Source organism: Oncorhynchus kisutch, unplaced genomic scaffold (assembly GCF_002021735.2).
Source record: "Oncorhynchus kisutch isolate 150728-3 unplaced genomic scaffold, Okis_V2 scaffold3960, whole genome shotgun sequence".
NCBI classification, from domain to species: domain Eukaryota; kingdom Metazoa; phylum Chordata; class Actinopteri; order Salmoniformes; family Salmonidae; genus Oncorhynchus; species Oncorhynchus kisutch.
Window position 1 is genome coordinate 198,116 of NW_022265905.1, and position 16,885 is coordinate 215,000.

The window sequence follows — 16,885 nt, forward strand, 5'->3', positions numbered from 1 at the left end:
AAACAGGTGTAGTGTGTGTTACCTAGCTGTAACAGGTGCAGTGTGTGTTACCTAGCTGTAACAGGTGGCAGTGTGTTACCTAGCTGTAACAGGTGTAGTGTGTGTTACCTAGCTGTAACAGGTGTAGTGTGTTACCTAGCTGTAACAGGTGCAGTGTGTGTTACCTAGCTGTAACAGGTGTAGTGTGTTACCTAGCTGTAACAGGTGCAGTGTGTTACCTAGCTGTAACAGGTGCAGTGTGTATTACCTAGCTGTAACAGGTGTAGTGTGTGTTACCTAGCTGTAACAGGTGTAGTGTGTGTTACCTAGCTGTAACAGGTGTAGTGTGTGTTACCTAGCTGTAACAGGTGTAGTGTGTGTTACCTAGCTGTAACAGGTGCAGTGTGTGTTACCTAGCTGTAACAGGTGCAGTGTGTTACCTAGCTGTAACAGGTGTAGTGTGTGTAGTCTGTTCCTCTCGGTCTGCAGTTCCTCCTGAGCTAGCTGTAACAGGTGCAGTGTGTTTACCTAGCTGTAACAGGTGTAGTGTGTGTTACCTAGCTGTAACAGGTGCAGTGTGTTACCTAGCTGTAACAGGTGTAGTGTGTTACCTAGCTGTAACAGGTGTAGTGTGTGTTACCTAGCTGTAACAGGTGTAGTGTGTGTTACCTAGCTGTAACAGGTGTAGTGTGTTACCTAGCTGTAACAGGTGTAGTGTGTGTTACCTAGCTGTAACAGGTGTAGTGTGTTACCTAGCTGTAACAGGTGCAGTGTGTTACCTAGCTGTAACAGGTGCAGTGTGTGTAGTCTGTTCCTCTCGGTCTGCAGTTCCTCCTGAGCTAGCTGTAACAGGTGTAGTGTGTGTTACCTAGCTGTAACAGGCGTAGTGTGTGTGTTACCTAGCTGTAACAGGTGTAGTGTGTGTGTTACCTAGCTGTAACAGGTGTAGTGTGTGTAGTCTGTTCCTCTCGGTCTGCAGTTCCTCCTGAGCTCGTCTCTCCAGAGCCTGCAACGCCGCCGTGTGTCTCTGTGGTTCCTCCTGAAAGAAAACAAACGTGTGAGTGAGTGAGTGTGACTGTGTGAGTGAGTGAGTGAGTGTGTAAGTGAGTGTGTGAGTGAGTGTGTGTGTGTGTGTGTGTGTGTGTGTGTGTGTGTGTGTGTGTGAGTGTGTGAGTGAGTGTGTGAGTGAGTGAGTGTGACTGTGTGAGTGAGTGAGTGAGTGTGAGTGAGTGAGTGAGTGTGACTGTGTGAGTGAGTGAGTGTGTGAGTGAGTGTGTGAGTGAGTGTGTGAGTGAGTGAGTGTGACTGTGTGAGTGAGTGAGTGAGTGAGTGTGTGTGTGTGAGTGTGTGTGTGAGTGAGTGAGTGTGACTGTGTGAGTGAGTGAGTGAGTGTGTGAGTGAGTGTGACTGTGTGAGTGAGTGAGTGAGTGAGTGAGTGAGTGAGTGAGTGAGTGAGTGAGTGAGTGAGTGTGTGAGTGAGTGAGTGTGTGAGTGAGTGAGTGTGTGAGTGAGTGAGTGAGTGTGACTGTAAGTGAGTGAGTGAGTGAGTGAGTGAGTGAGTGTGTGAGTGAGTGTGACTGTGTGAGTGAGTGAGTGAGTGTGTGAGTGAGTGAGTGAGTGAGTGTGAGTGAGTGAGTGAGTGAGTGAGTGTGTGAGTGTGTGTGTGAGTGTGTGTGAGTGTGACTGTGTGAATGAGTGAGTGACTGTGTGTGTGAGTGAGTGTGACTGTGTGTGTGAGTGAGTGAGTGTGACTGAGTGAGTGAGTGAGTGTGTGAGTGTGACTATGTGTGAGTGAGTGAGTGAGTGAGTGTGTGTGTGAGTGTGACTGTGTGTGTGAGCGAGTGAGTGACTGTGTGTGTGAGTGAGTGACTGAGTGTGACTGAGTGTGTGAGAGTGAGTGAGTGAGTGTGTGTGAGTGAGTGAGTGAGTGTGAGTGAATGTGTGAGTGAGTGTGACTGTGTGAGTGAGTGAGTGTGTGAGTGTGTGTGAGTGAGTGTGTGAGTGAGTGTGTGACTGTGTGAGTGAGTGAGTGTGTGAGTGAGTGTGTGAGTGAGTGTGTGTGAGTGAGTGAGTGTGTGAGTGTGTGTGAGTGACTGTGTGTGTGAGTGAGTGAGTGACTGTGTGTGTGAGTGAGTGAGTGTGACTGTGTGAGTGAGTGTGTGAGTGAGTGAGTGTGTGAGTGACTGTGTGTGTGAGTGAGTGTGACTGTGTGTGTGAGTGAGTGAGTGTGACTGTGTGAGTGAGTGAGTGAGTGAGTGAGTGAGTGAGTGAGTGAGTGAGTGTGTGTGTGTGTGTGTGTGTGTGTGTGTGTGGTGTGTGTGTGTGTGTGTGTGTGTGTGACTGTGAGTGAGTGTGTGAGTGAGTGAATGTGTGAGTGACTGTGTGAGTGAGTGAGTGAGTATGTGAGTGAGTGTGTGAGTGAGTGAGTGAGTGTGTGAGTGAGTGTGTGAGTGAGTGTGTGAGTGAGTGAGTGTGTGTGTGAGTGAGTGAGTGTGTGAGTGAGTGTGACTGTGTGAGTGAGTGTGTGTGAGTGACTGTGTGTGAGTGAGTGAGTGAACGAGTGACTGTGTGTGTGAGTGAGTGTGACTGTGTGTGTGAGTGAGTGTGACTGTGTGAGTGAGTGAGTGAGTGAGTGAGTGTGTGAGTGAGTGTGACTGTGTGTGAGTGAGTGTGTGTGTGAGTGAGTGTGACTGTGTGTGTGTGTGAGTGAGTGAGTGACTGTGTGTGAGTGAGTGAGTGTGACTGTGTGTGTGAGTGAGTGAGTGTGTGTATGAGTGAGAGACTGTGTGAGTGAGTGAGTGACTGTGACTGTGAGTGAATGTGTGAGTGACTGTGTGAGTGAGTGACTGTGTGTGTGTGAGTGAGTGAGTGACTGTGTGTGAGTGAGTGACTGTGTGACTGTGTGTGAGTGAGTGACTGTGTGTGTGTGTGAGTGACTGTGTGTGTGTGTGATTGTGTGTGTGTGAGTGAGTGACTGTGTGTGAGTGAGTTACTGTGTGTGTGAGTGAGTGACTGTGTGACTGTGTGTGAGTGAGTGACTGTGTGTGTGAGTGAGTGAGTGACTGTGTGTGTGAGTAAGTGAGTGACTGTGTGTGTGAGTAAGTGACTGTATGTGTGTGTGTGATGGACTGTGTGTGTGTGTGTGAGTGAGTGACTGTATGTGTGTGTGTGAGTCACTGTGAGGGAGTGAGTGAGTAACTGTGTGTGTGAGTAACTGACTGTGTGACTGTGTGTGTGATTGAGTGACTGTGTGTGTGAGTGACTGACTGACTGTGTGACTGTGTGTGTGAGTGATTGAGTGACTGTGTGTGAGTGTGTGAGTGAGTGAGTATGTGAGTGAGTCTGTTTCTGTGTGAGTGAGTGAGTCTGTGTCAGTCTGTGTGTGTGTGAGTGAGTGAGTCTGTGTTTGTGTGAGTGAGTGTGTCTGTGTGAGTGTGTGTCTGTGTGAGTGAGTGTGTCTGTGTGAGTGTGTACCTTCAGCTGCTCTCTCAGTCTCTGGTTCATGTCTCTGGTCTCCTGCACCTCCCTCCGCAGCCTGTCAATCTCACTGTCGTCATGGTCACCCTCTATTGGCCCCGCCTTCCTCTCCACCTACAACCGGAAGTTAGCTCACTCAAACAGGGCATGATTCAACTGTCTTGTAAGTTTAAGGGTTAGAATTTTTTAAATATATATATTTCCCACCTCCTAACCGCCCCCCCCCTAGACATCTCAGATCAATAGTGAGGTTAGATCAGATCCCCCCCATAGACATCTCAAATCAATAGTGAGGTTAGATCAGATCCCCCCCATAGACATCTCAGATCAATAGTGAGGTTAGAACAGATCCCCCCCCCCCAGACATCTCAGATCAATAGTGAGGTTAGATCAGATCCCCCCCATAGACATCTCAGATCAATAGTGAGGTTAGATCAGATCCCCCCATAGACATCTTAGATCAATAGTGAGGTTAGATCAGATCCCCCCCCCCCAGACATCTCAGATCAATAGTGAGGTTAGATCAGATCCCCCCCATAGACATCTCAGATCAATAGTGAGGTTAGATCAGATCCCCCCAGACATCTCAGATCAATAGTGAGGTTAGATCAGATCCCCCCAGACATCTCAGATCAGTAGTGAGGTTAGAACAGAATCCCCCCCAGACATCTCAGATCAATAGTGAGGTTAGATCAGATCCCCCCAGACATCTCAGATCAGTAGTGAGGTTAGAACAGAATCCCCCCCAGACATCTCAGATCAATAGTGAGGTTAGATCAGACCCCCCCAGACATCTCAGTAGATTACCTGTGATTGGTGATTGGCTAGTTAAATAGATCATCTGTGATTGGCTAGTTGAGTAGATTACCTGTGATTTGTGATTGGCTAGTTGAGTAGATTACCTGTGATTGATGATTGGCTAGTTGAGTAAATTACCGGTGATTGGCTAGTTGAGTAGATTACCTGTGATTGGTGATTGGCTGGTTGAGCAGATTACCTGTGATTGGTGATTGATTAGTTGAGTAGATTACCTGTGATTGGTGATTGGCTAGTTGAGTAAATTATCTGTGATTGGAGATTGGCTAGTTGAGTAAATTACCTGTGATTGGAGATCGGCTAGTTGAGTCTGCAGCTCCTGCTCTCTCTGGTTGCTCGTGGCAACAGCCGCATCAAGCTCCGCCTTAAGCTCCGCCCTCAGGCGCTCCTCACACTCTGACCTGGAGACACACACACATTATGTAAAAATGTGTGACCACACTGCAGAATATAATTATGACCCCCTGGCAACAATAGTGGGTCGGCAGGTAGCCTAGTGGTTAGAGTGTAGAGGAGGCAGGTAGCCTAGTGGTTAGAGTGTAGAGGAGGCAGGTAGCCTAGTGGTTAGTGTAGAGGAGGCAGGTAGCCTAGTGGTTAGTGTAGAGGAGGTAGGTAGCCTAGTGGTTAGAGTGTAGAGGTGGCAGGTAGTCTAGTGGTTAGAGTGTAGAGGAGGCAGGTAGCCTAGTGGTTAGAGTGTAGAGGAGGCAGGTAGCCTAGTGGTTAGAGTGTAGAGGAGGCAGGTAGCCTAGTGGTTAGAGTGTAGAGGAGGCAGGTAGTCTAGTGGTTAGAGTGTAGAGGAGGCAGGTAGTCTAGTGGTTAGTGTAGAGGAGGCAGGTAGACTAGTGGTTAGAGTGTAGAGGAGGCAGCTAGCCTAGTGGTTAGAGTGTAGAGGAGGTAAGTAGACTAGTGGTTAGAGTGTAGAGGAGGCAGGTAGTCTAGTGGTTAGAGTGTAGAGGAGGTAGGTAGCCTAGTGGTTAGAGTGTAGAGGAGGCAGGTAGTCTAGTGGTTAGAGTGTAGAGGAGGCAGGTAGACTATTGGTTAGAGTGTAGAGGTGGCAGGTAGTCTAGTGGTTAGAGTGTAGAGGTGGCAGGTAGTCTAGTGGTTAGAGTGTAGGGTCGGCAGGTAGCCTAGTGGTTAGAGTGTAGAGGTGGCAGGTAGCCTAGTGGTTAGAGTGTAGAGGAGGCAGGTAGCCTAGTGGTTAGAGTGTAGAGGAGGCAGGTAGCCTAGTGGTTAGAGTGTAGAGGAGGCAGGTAGTCTAGTGGTTAGAGTGTAGAGGAGGCAGGTAGTCTAGTGGTTAGTGTAGAGGAGGCAGGTAGACTAGTGGTTAGAGTGTAGAGGTGGCAGGTAGTCTAGTGGTTAGAGGAGGCAGGTAGCCTAGTGGTTAGTGTGGAGGCGGCAGGTAGCCTAGTGGTTAGAGTGTAGAGGCGGCAGGTAGCCTAGTGGTTAGAGGTGGCAGGTAGCCTAGTGGTTAGAGTGTAGAGGCGGCAGGTAGTCTAGTGGTTAGAGTGTAGAGGGGGCAGGGTAGCCTAGTGGTCAGAGTGTAGAGGAGGCAGGTAGTCTAGTGGTTAGAGTGTAGAGGAGGCAGGTAGCCTAGTGGTTAGAGTGTAGAGGAGGCAGGTAGCCTAGTGGTTAGAGTGTAGAGGAGGCAGGTAGCCTAGTGGTTAGAATGTAGAGGCGGCAGGTAGCCTAGTGGTTAGAGTGTAGAGGAGGTAGGTAGTCTAGTGGTTAGAGTGTAGAGGTGGCAGGTAGTCTAGTGGTTAGAGTGTAGAGGAGGCAGGTAGCCTAGTGGTTAGTGTAGAGGAGGCAGGTAGCCTAGTGGTTAGAGTGTAGAGGAGGCAGGTAGCCTAGTGGTTAGAGTGTAGAGGAGGCAGGTAGTCTAGTGGTTAGAGTGTAGAGGAGGCAGGTAGCCTAGTGGTTAGAGTGTAGAGGAGGCAGGTAGCCTAGTGGTTAGAATGTAGAGGCGGCAGGTAGTCTAGTGGTTAGAGTGTAGAGGAGGCAGGTAGCCTAGTGGTTAGAGTGTAGAGGAGGCAGGTAGCCTAGTGGTTAGAATGTAGAGGCGGCAGGTAGTCTAGTGGTTAGAGTGTAGAGGAGGCAGGTAGCCTAGTGGTTAGAGGAGGCAGGTAGTCTAGTGGTTAGTGTAGAGGTGGCAGGTAGTCTAGTGGTTAGAGTGTAGAGGAGGCAGGTAGCCTAGTGGTTAGAGGAGGCAGGTAGTCTAGTGGTTAGTGTAGAGGTGGCAGGTAGTCTAGTGGTTAGAGGAGGCAGGTAGCCTAGTGGTTAGTGTGGAGGCGGCAGGTAGCCTAGTGGTTAGAGTGTAGAGGAGGCAGGTAGCCTAGTGGTTAGAGTGTAGAGGAGGCAGGTAGCCTAGTGGTTAGAGTGTAGAGGCGGCAGGTAGCCTAGTGGTTAGAATGTAGAGGCGGCAGGTAGTCTAGTGGTTAGAGTGTAGAGGAGGCAGGTAGCCTAGTGGTTAGAGTGTAGAGGAGGCAGGTAGCCTAGTGGTTAGAGCCAGTAATCAAAAGGTTGCTAGATCGAATCCCCCGAGCTGACAAGGTAAAAATCTGTCGTTCTGCCCCTGAACAAGGCAGTTTAACCCACTGTTCCCTGGTAGGCCGTCATTGAAAATAAGAATTTGTTCTTAACTGACTTGTTAAATAGATTAAATTACATTTCAAATTAAAAACAAGGGTACATCCAATTTGTTGAGATTGTTTTCCTTCTTCCGGTCCATCCACAAAGAAGCAAAACATTCTTAAATGTGATTTAAATTTGTCAAAACTATTAGAAAGCGTGTACAGAATTGAAAAGATATGTTAATTCTATATTGAGGATAATTATCGAAAAAAATTTGAACGTTTGTTTTCACGTAGCATAAGCACACAGAAACAGACATTTGTTAGCATTAGCATTCTCATAGAGAATGACTGGCGGCGTTAGCTCGTTATAGCTTCGTGGCACAACAGACTGCAAATATCCTGATGTTATCGTCATAAAACACTTCGCCACCGTTTCTGTCTCTTGTCATTGATATTCTGTGTCAAACAACATTGCTATTTCAAGCATTGATCTTTGATTGATAAGGGATACAGGCTATAGATAACGACCATTAGATACAGTCTAATATGCTAACACCGCCAGTCATTCTCTATGAGAATGCTAATGCTAATGAACGTAGGTCTCCAAGCGCTTATACTACGTGAAATACATCCGTACAGTTATGAATATAACTACTGTCCCTGTAGGAGGAAACGTGGGTATAGCATACAGTCAACGACCAATCATATTCACCCGAAGAAAACTCAAAAACGCGTTGACTCCCCATATAATGAATGGAACGAACTACAACAATCTCTGAAACTGGAAACACTTATCTCCCTCACTAGCTTTAAGCACCAACTGTCAGAGCAGCTCACAGATTACTGCACCTGTACATAGCCCACCTATAATTTAGCCCAAACAACTACCTCTTTCCCTACTGTATTTAATTAATTTATTTATTTTGCTCCTTTGCACCCCATTATTTTTTATTTCTACTTTGCACATTCTTCCACTGCAAATCTACCATTCCAGTGTTTAATTGCTATATTGTATTTACTTTGCCACCATGGCCTTTTTTGCCTTTACCTCCCCTTATCTCACCTCATTTGCTCACATCGTATATAGACTTGTTTATACTGTATTATTGACTGTATGTTTGTTTTACTCCATGTGTAACTCTGTGTCGTTGTATGTGTCGAACTGCTTTGCTTTATCTTGGCCAGGTTGCAGTTGTAAATGAGAACTTGTTCTCAACTAGCCTACCTGGTTAAATAAAGGTGTTCTCAACTAGCCTACCTGGTTAAATAAAGGTGTTCTCAACTAGCCTACCTGGTTAAATAAAGGTGTTCTCAACTAGCCTACCTGGTTAAATAAAGGTGTTCTCAACTAGCCTACCTGGTTAAATAAAGGTGTTCTCAACTAGCCTACCTGGTTAAATAAAGGTGTTCTCAACTAGCCTACCTGGTTAAATAAAGGTGTTCTCAACTAGCCTACCTGGTTAAATAAAGGTGTTCTCAACTAGCCTACCTGGTTAAATAAAGGTGTTCTCTACTAGCCTACCTGGTTAAATAAAGGTGAAATAAAATAAATAAATAAATACAAATATTATACTGAGAGACGGAAAGGGAACTTTATGATTCTTACCATCATTTTCCTCAACATAGAATTAACATATCTTTCCAATTCTGTGCACGTTATTCCATAGTTTTGTCAAATTTCATTGATATTTAATAGCTTGTTTGTGAATGGTCTGAAAGTAGGAAAAACAATGATGTTGGATCTAGGTTGAAAATCTAGGTTGAAGATCTAGGTTGAAAATCTAGCGTTGGATCAGGAACTGGGTCATGTGGGCGAGGCATCATAAGGTGAATAGTGTTTTGTCGTTATTTAAAGTTTTCCAACCTACCGGATTCTCTCGTCAGTGTTCTCTTGGTTGTGTTCTGGAACGTTTCTTTCAGTGTTCTCTTGGTTGTGTTCTGGAACGTTTCTGTCAGTGTTCTCTTGGTTGTGTTCTAGAACGTTTCTGTCTGTGTTCTCTTGGTTGTGTTCTAGAACGTTTCTGTCTGTGTTCTCTTGGGTCTGTTGGTTGAGCTCTAGAACCTTCTCCTCCAGTCTCTGTTTGTCTGTTCTCAGACCTGTCATCTCCCTCTGGTAACTCTCTCTCTGTCGATCCATCTCTTCCTGACACACACACACACACACACACACACACACACACACACACACACACACACCATCCATCACACACAGCAGAGATTGAAAAACCAATCAACACTAATCTGTGATTTAGACACCAATTAAGTGTGTGTGTGTCTGTGTGTGTGTCTCTGTGTGTGTGTGTGTCTCTGTGTGTGTGTGTGTGTGTGTGTGTGTGTGTGTGTCTGCGTGTGTGTCTCTGTGTGTGTGTGTCTGTGTGTGTGTGTGTGTGTGTCTGCATGTGTGTGTGTGTGTGTGTACCTGTATGTGCTGTAGATCCTCTCGGAGGTGGGAACAGTGGATTCCGCAGGTGGGAGGAGTTTCAGAGGCCACACCCCCCTGACTTTGCTGCTGAATGACTCCTTCCAAACGCCAGATCTACACACACACACACACATACACACACAGACACACACACATACAGACACAGACACACACACAGACACACAGACATAAACACACAGAGACGCACACAGACACACAGACACAGAGACACACACAGACACACACAGACACACACACACACAGTCAGAATGTTGTCAGTACAGTATGTTGTTTGTGTATTTAATGGAGAGTCTGAGTCCTTGATGGGAGTCAAGGCAAAGCCTCTCTCACCTGATTGGTTGCTTGCTGCAGCTGGTCTCTAAGCTCCTCCCTCTCAGTCTCCAGCCTTCGACACACCTCTTCACCACTCCTCCTGTCCTCCTGCACACGTACACACACCTGCTGACACACACACACACACACACACACACACACACACACACACACACACACACACACACACACACACACACACACACACCGCAGTGGTTGTTTTTGAGGCCCTTCTGCAACAGTTTGTGTTAATGTCTGTCTGGTTCTGTCTGGGACCCAGTCAGACTAGCTGTCTGTAATGTCTGGATCTGTCTGGGACCCAGTCAGACTAGCTGTCTGTAATGTCTGGTTCTGTCTGGGACTCAGTCAGACCAGCTGTCTGTAATGTCTGGTTCTGTCTGGGACCCAGTCAGACTAGCTGTCTGTAATGTCTGGTTCTGTCTGGGACCCAGTCAGACTAGCTGTCTGTAATGTCTGGTTCTGTCTGGGACTCAGTCAGACCAGCTGTCTGTAATGTCTGGTTCTGTCTGGGACTCAGTCAGACCAGCTGTCTGTAATGTCTGGTTCTGTCTGGGACTCAGTCAGACTAGCTGTCTGTAATGTCTGGTTCTGTCTGGGACCCAGTCAGACTAGCTGTCTGTAATGTCTGGTTCTGTCTGTGACCCAGTCAGACCAGCTGTCTGTAATGTCTGGTTCTGTCTGGACCCCAGTCAGACTAGCTTTCTGTAATGTCTGGTTCTGTCTGGGACTCAGTCAGACCAGCTGTCTGTAATGTCTGGTTCTGTCTGGGACCCAGTCAGACCAGCTGTCTGTAATGTCTGGTTCTGTCTGGGACCCAGTCAGACCAGCTGTCTGTAATGTCTGGTTCTGTCTGGGACCCAGTCAGACTAGCTGTCTGTAATGTCTGGTTCTGTCTGGGACCCAGTCAGACCAGCTGTCTGGTTCTGTCTGGGACCCAGTCAGACTAGCTGTCTGTAATGTCTGGTTCTGTCTGGGACCCAGTCAGACTAGCTGTCTGTAATGTCTGGTTCTGTCTGGGACTCAGACTAGCTGTCTGTAATGTCTGGTTCTGTCTGGGACTCAGTCAGACCAGCTGTCTGTAATGTCTGGTTCTGTCTGGGACCCAGTCAGACAAGCTGTCTGTAATGTCTGGTTCTGTCTGGGACCCAGTCAGACTAGCTGTCTGTAATGTCTGGTTCTGTCTGGGACCCAGTCAGACTAGCTGTCTGGTTCTGTCTGGGACCCAGTCAGACTAGCTGTCTGTAATGTCTGGTTCTGTCTGGGACCCAGTCAGACCAGCTGTCTGTAATGTCTGGTTCTGTCTGGGACCCAGTCAGACAAGCTGTCTGTAATGTCTGGTTCTGTCTGGGACCCAGTCAGACCAGCTGTCTGTAATGTCTGGTTCTGTCTGTGACCCAGTCAGACCAGCTGTCTGTAATGTCTGGTTCTGTCTGGGACCCAGTCAGACCAGCTGTCTGTAATGTCTGGTTCTGTCTGGGACCCAGTCAGACCAGCTGTCTGTAATGTCTGGTTCTGTCTGTGACCCAGTCAGACCAGCTGTCTGTAATGTCTGGTTCTGTCTGGGACCCAGTCAGACTAGCTGTCTGTAATGTCTGGTTCTGTCTGGGACCCAGTCAGACCAGCTGTCTGTAACGTCTGGTTCTGTCTGGGACTCAGACCAGCTGTCTGTAATGTCTGGTTCTGTCTGGGACCCAGTCAGACTAGCTGTCTGTAATGTCTGGTTCTGTCTGGGACCCAGTCAGACCAGCTGTCTGGTTCTGTCTGGGACCCAGTCAGACTAGCTGTCTGTAATGTCTGGTTCTGTCTGGGACCCAGTCAGACTAGCTGTCTGTAATGTCTGGTTCTGTCTGGGACTCAGACCAGCTGTCTGTAATGTCTGGTTCTGTCTGGGACTCAGACTAGCTGTCTGTAATGTCTGGTTCTGTCTGGGACTCAGTCAGACCAGCTGTCTGTAATGTCTGGTTCTGTCTGGGACCCAGTCAGACAAGCTGTCTGTAATGTCTGGTTCTGTCTGGGACCCAGTCAGACTAGCTGTCTGTAATGTCTGGTTCTGTCTGGGACCCAGTCAGACTAGCTGTCTGGTTCTGTCTGGGACCCAGTCAGACTAGCTGTCTGTAATGTCTGGTTCTGTCTGGTTCTGTCTGGGACCCAGTCAGACCAGCTGTCTGTAATGTCTGGTTCTGTCTGGGACCCAGTCAGACAAGCTGTCTGTAATGTCTGGTTCTGTCTGGGACCCAGTCAGACCAGCTGTCTGTAATGTCTGGTTCTGTCTGTGACCCAGTCAGACCAGCTGTCTGTAATGTCTGGTTCTGTCTGGGACCCAGTCAGACCAGCTGTCTGTAATGTCTGGTTCTGTCTGGGACCCAGTCAGACCAGCTGTCTGTAATGTCTGGTTCTGTCTGTGACCCAGTCAGACCAGCTGTCTGTAATGTCTGGTTCTGTCTGGGACCCAGTCAGAACAGATGTCTCCAGTGTGTGTTACCTCTTGGTTTGTCCTCAGTGCTTCCTGGGCGTTGTGGAGCTCAGCTGCATGTTTCCTCATCACCTCTTCTATCGCCTTCTTCACTTGCTCCTTCAATCTCCTCCTTTCCTCGTCCGCCTGCTCCTTCAATCTCTTCTTCTCCTGGTTCAGACTCTCTCTCTGCTCCTCCACGAGCTCCGTGTTTCCTTCCATCTGTGTTGTCACTCTTCCTTTCACCTCTTCTATCTCTTTCTGCAGGCGTTCTCTCTCTTCTTCTCTTTCTTTCTGCAGGCGTTCTCTCTCTTCTTCTCTCTCTTTCTGCAGTCTGTCTCTCTCTTCTTCTCCCTCTTTCTGCAGTCTGTCTCTCTCTTCTTCTCTCTCTTTCTGCAGTCTGTCTCTCTCTTCTTCTCCCTCTTTCTGCAGTCTGTCTCTCTCTTCTTCTCTCTCTTTCAGCAGTCTGTCTTTCTCTTCCTCCATCTCTTTTTGCATTTGTCCCTTTTCCACTTCTGCGTGTTTCCGTTCTCTCCGGAGCTCCTCTGACTGAGCCCTCACCATCTCAGAACGCAGACTAGCCAGGGCCTCCGCATGCTGGACACACACACACACACACACGAGCACACGGTCAGAATGTTGTCACATTACTGGAATTCATTCAAAGTTGGTCTGTGTGTGTGTGTGTGTGTGTGTGTGTGTGTGTGTGTGTGTGTGTGTGTGTGTGTGTGTGTGTGTGTGTGTGTGTGTGTGTGTGTGTGTGTGTGTGTGTGTGTGTGTGTGTGTGTGTCTACCTGTCTGGCGTAGTCGTTGTTTCTCCCACTGCTCTGCAACTCCAGCTCTCTGTTCCTGCTCTGCAGTTTGTTCACCTGACCTTTCAACTCCTCCACGTTCACACACACACACCCCTCACACACACCACGACTCAGCAGCTCCTCTGACACACACACACACACACACACACACAGAAGGACATAGACGTTACGTTACACATTAAACTCCTTTATTGAATGATTGATACAATTATTGATTGGTTGATTGATTTATCGATTAATGGATTGAGTGATTGGTTGATTGATTTATCGATTAATGGACTGAGTGATTGGTTGATTGATTTATCGATTAATGGACTGAGTGATTGGTTGATTGATTTATCGATTAATGGACTGAGTGATTGGTTGATTGATTTATCGATTAATGGATTGAGTGATTGGTTGATTGATTTATCGATTAATGGATTGAGTGATTGGTTGATTGATTTATCGATTAATGGATTGAGTGATTGGTTGATTGATTTATCGATTAATGGATTGAGTGATTGGTTGATTGATTTATCGATTAATGGATTGAGTGATTGGTTGATTGATTTATCGATTAATTGATTGATTGATTGATTGATTGATTAATTCATAGATTGTTTTATAATGTATTTACGTATTAATTGATTGATTGATTCTTATAGTTTTATTAATGTATTTTTGCATTAATGTATTAATTGATTAATTGCTTGATTGGTTGATTGATTACCTGATTTGCTCTGCAGCTCCTCCTCCTGCAGCAGTAGTCTCTCTTTGGCCACGACTAACTCCTCCCATGCCCTCTTAGCCCCACCCTCTGCCCCCGAGACACGCCTCCTCCCCGACTCCAACTCCTCCTCCAGGTCCTAGAGAGAGAGAGATGGTAGGAAGTAGAGGGTGAGATTCACACAGGGAAACAGGAAGTAGAGGGTGAGGTTCACACAGGGAAACAGGAAGTAGAGGGTGAGCTTCACACAGGGAAACAGGAAGTAGAGGGTGAGGTTCACACAGGGAAACAGGAAGTAGAGGGTGAGGTTAACACAGGGAAACAGGAAGTAGAGGGTGAGGTTAACAGAGGGAAACAGGAAGTAGAGGGTGAGGTTCACACAGGGAAACAGGAAGTAGAGGGTGAGGTTAACACAGGGAAACAGGAAGTAGAGGGTGAGGTTAACACAGGGAAACAGGAAGTAGAGGGTGAGGTTAACACAGGGAAACAGGAAGTAGAGGGTGAGGTTCACACAGGGAAACAGGAAGTAGAGGGTGAGGTTAACACAGGGAAACAGGAAGTAGAGGGTGAGGTTAACACAGGGAAACAGGAAGTAGAGGGTGAGGTTCACACAGGGAAACAGGAAGTAAAGGGTGAGGTTCACACAGGGAAACAGGAAGTAGAGGGTGAGGTTAACACAGGGAAACAGGAAGTAGAGGGTGAGGTTCACACAGGGAAACAGGAAGTAAAGGGTGAGGTTAACACAGGGAAACAGGAAGTAGAGGGTGAGGTTCACACAGGGAAACAGGAAGTAGAGGGTGAGGTTAACACAGGGAAACAGGAAGTAGAGGGTGAGGTTAACACAGGGAAACAGGAAGTAGAGGGTGAGGTTCACACAGGGAAACAGGAAGTAAAGGGTGAGGTTAACACAGGGAAACAGGAAGTAGAGGGTGAGGTTAACACAGGGAAACAGGAAGTAGAGGGTGAGGTTCACACAGGGAAACAGGAAGTAAAGGGTGAGGTTAACACAGGGAAACAGGAAGTAGAGGGTGAGGTTCACACGGGGAAACAGGAAGTAGAGGGTGAGGTTGTTGGGGAATAATCAGAATTAGTTGGTAACATAGGTAAGATGTTTTATATTCATCATATGTGTGTAAGTTACTTCTCATCAGAATGTTTAGTTTTGTATAATACTGTGGCGGGGTTGCAGTCATCTGTTCTCTGTCAGGACTAAGTTACTTGGGCCGCAGAGAGGGGAGAGGTCAAGCGTGTATCTCTTGGCTCCACAATGTCTGTGTGCCAGTCAATGGGTCTCTGTGATCTTGTCAAGGAGGGGTGGATTTGATATATGCCTGTTGATATGAGGTTTTGTTTAGGTTCTGAGTTTGAGAAAAGAACATAGTTTAGGAGACAAAGCTGAACGATAAATTATGGCCAATGCTGTCTGGCTATGTGTGTCTTTGCTATAAAGGATCTCAGTTGCAATGTGTAAGGGACTCTCAGATAATTCATTTATAGACACTGCATTGATCTGAGAGTCACAGGATTGTGATAGAGCTCATATAATTAAAGATGGACTTTGTGATAACTAACTCTGACTTGTGTGGTGGTTTACTCTCGGGATTTGGTAAATAGAGGACATTTCCACAACAAGGTTCACACAGGGAAACAGGAAGTAGAGGGTGAGGTTCACACAGGGAAACAGGAAGTAGAGGGTGAGGTTCACACAGGGAAACAGGAAGTAGCAGGGCTAGAAGGATGGATACACAGGAAACTATGTGACAGAGTCACTGGCTATATAAAGACTAGGATTCTCTCTCTATTAGGGTTAGGGGTTAGGTTTAGGGCTAGGGGTTAGGTTTATGTTTCGTTTTAGGATTACGGGTCAGGGAAAAAAATATTTTGAACGGGAATAAATGTTTTTGTTCCCAAAAATGATAGTAAAACCATAGTGTGAGTACCTGTATTCTGTCCTGTTAGGGTGAGTACCTGTATTCTGTCCTGTTAGGGTGAGTACCTGTATTCTGTCCTGTTAGGGTGAGTACCTATATTCTGTCCTGTTAGGGTGAGTACCTGTATTTTGTCCTGTTAGGGTGAGTACCTGTATTCTGTCCTGTTAGGGTGAGTACCTGTATTCTGTCCTGTTAGGGTGAGTACCTGTATTCTGTCCTGTTAGGGTGAGTACCTGTATTCTGTCCTGTTAGGGTGAGTACCTGTATTCTGTCCTGTTAGGGTGAGTACCTGTATTCTGTCCTGTTAGGGTGAGTACCTGTATCCTGTCCTGTTAGGGTGAGTACCTGTATCCTGTCCTGTTAGGGTGAGTACCTGTATCCTGTCCTGTTAGGGTGAGTACCTGTATTCTGTCCTGTTAGGGTGAGTACCTGTATTCTGTCCTGTTAGGGTGAGTACCTGTATTCTGTCCTGTTAGGGTGAGTACCTGTATTCTGTCCTGTTAGGGTGAGTACCTGTATTCTGTCCTGTTAGGGTGAGTACCTGTATTCTGTCCTGTTAGGGTGAGTACCTGTATTCTGTCCTGTAGTTTGGCAGCGTGTCTCTTGCTCTCGTTGAGTCGCTGCAGACTGCCCTCCATCTCTCCCTCCGCCTTCCTCACTCTCTCTCTCAGTACTGTACTCATCCCTCTCTTCTCCTCCTCCTCTCTCTCCTCCCACTGCCGTCTCTCCTCCCTGCGCGCCTCCTCCATGCTCCTCTTCAACTCCTCCTCCATGCTCCTCTTCAACTCCTCCTTCTCCTCTGTCACCTCCTTCATCCTCGTCTCCCACTTCTCCCTCTCCTCTCTCACTGCTCTCTCCCTCTCCCACTCCTCCCTCTCCTCTTTCTCTGCTCTCTCCCTCTCCCACTTCTCCCTCTCCTCTCTCACTGCTCTCTCCCTCTCCCACTTCTCCCTCTCCTCTCTCCCTGCTCTCTCCCTCTCTTCCTCTGCTCGCTCCTTCCCTTTCCTCAGAGTCTTCACCTCCTCCGAGAGGAGTCGCATTCTCTCCATCTCCTCCTCCTTCCCTTTCCCTCGCTCTTCTCCTTTCCTCCGTAGTTCATCACATTGAACCTCCAGGCACTGCGCAGCCTCCCCAGCCGTCTCCAGCTCTCTCCCCAGTCGAAGACTCTCGTCGTGGGCCGTGTTGAGTTGGGCCTGGGTCTCCTGTCTCTCCAACCCCAGAACCTGGAGCTTTTCCTCATAGTCCCTCCTTAGCTCTGCCTCTACCCCACGATCCCTCTCCTCTGCCTGGACACGGTAGCTCTCAAAGTCTACCTGAACCTGGAGGTGTAGAGACACACAGAGTTAATTAACCTGTGGTG

General features: G+C 47.5%; 1 protein-coding gene across 1 annotated transcript in view; it reads right to left on the reverse strand.

Annotated features, from left to right (window-relative positions):
• LOC109876997 (trichohyalin) overlaps positions 1–16,885 on the reverse strand; it is a 34,171-nt gene that overhangs the window by 11,530 nt on the left and 5,756 nt on the right. The window contains exons 3-14 of the mRNA XM_031821316.1: positions 16,494–16,844; positions 16,095–16,334; positions 13,598–13,733; positions 12,865–13,007; positions 12,482–12,667; positions 12,101–12,403; positions 9,616–9,723; positions 9,262–9,378; positions 8,711–8,985; positions 4,556–4,673; positions 3,454–3,570; positions 910–1,018 (exon numbers count right to left, since the gene is read on the reverse strand). Of these exons, the coding sequence (XP_031677176.1) occupies positions 910–1,018; positions 3,454–3,570; positions 4,556–4,673; positions 8,711–8,985; positions 9,262–9,378; positions 9,616–9,723; positions 12,101–12,403; positions 12,482–12,667; positions 12,865–13,007; positions 13,598–13,733; positions 16,095–16,334; positions 16,494–16,844 (2,203 nt within the window). The remainder of the gene's footprint in view (positions 1–909; positions 1,019–3,453; positions 3,571–4,555; positions 4,674–8,710; positions 8,986–9,261; positions 9,379–9,615; positions 9,724–12,100; positions 12,404–12,481; positions 12,668–12,864; positions 13,008–13,597; positions 13,734–16,094; positions 16,335–16,493; positions 16,845–16,885) is intronic.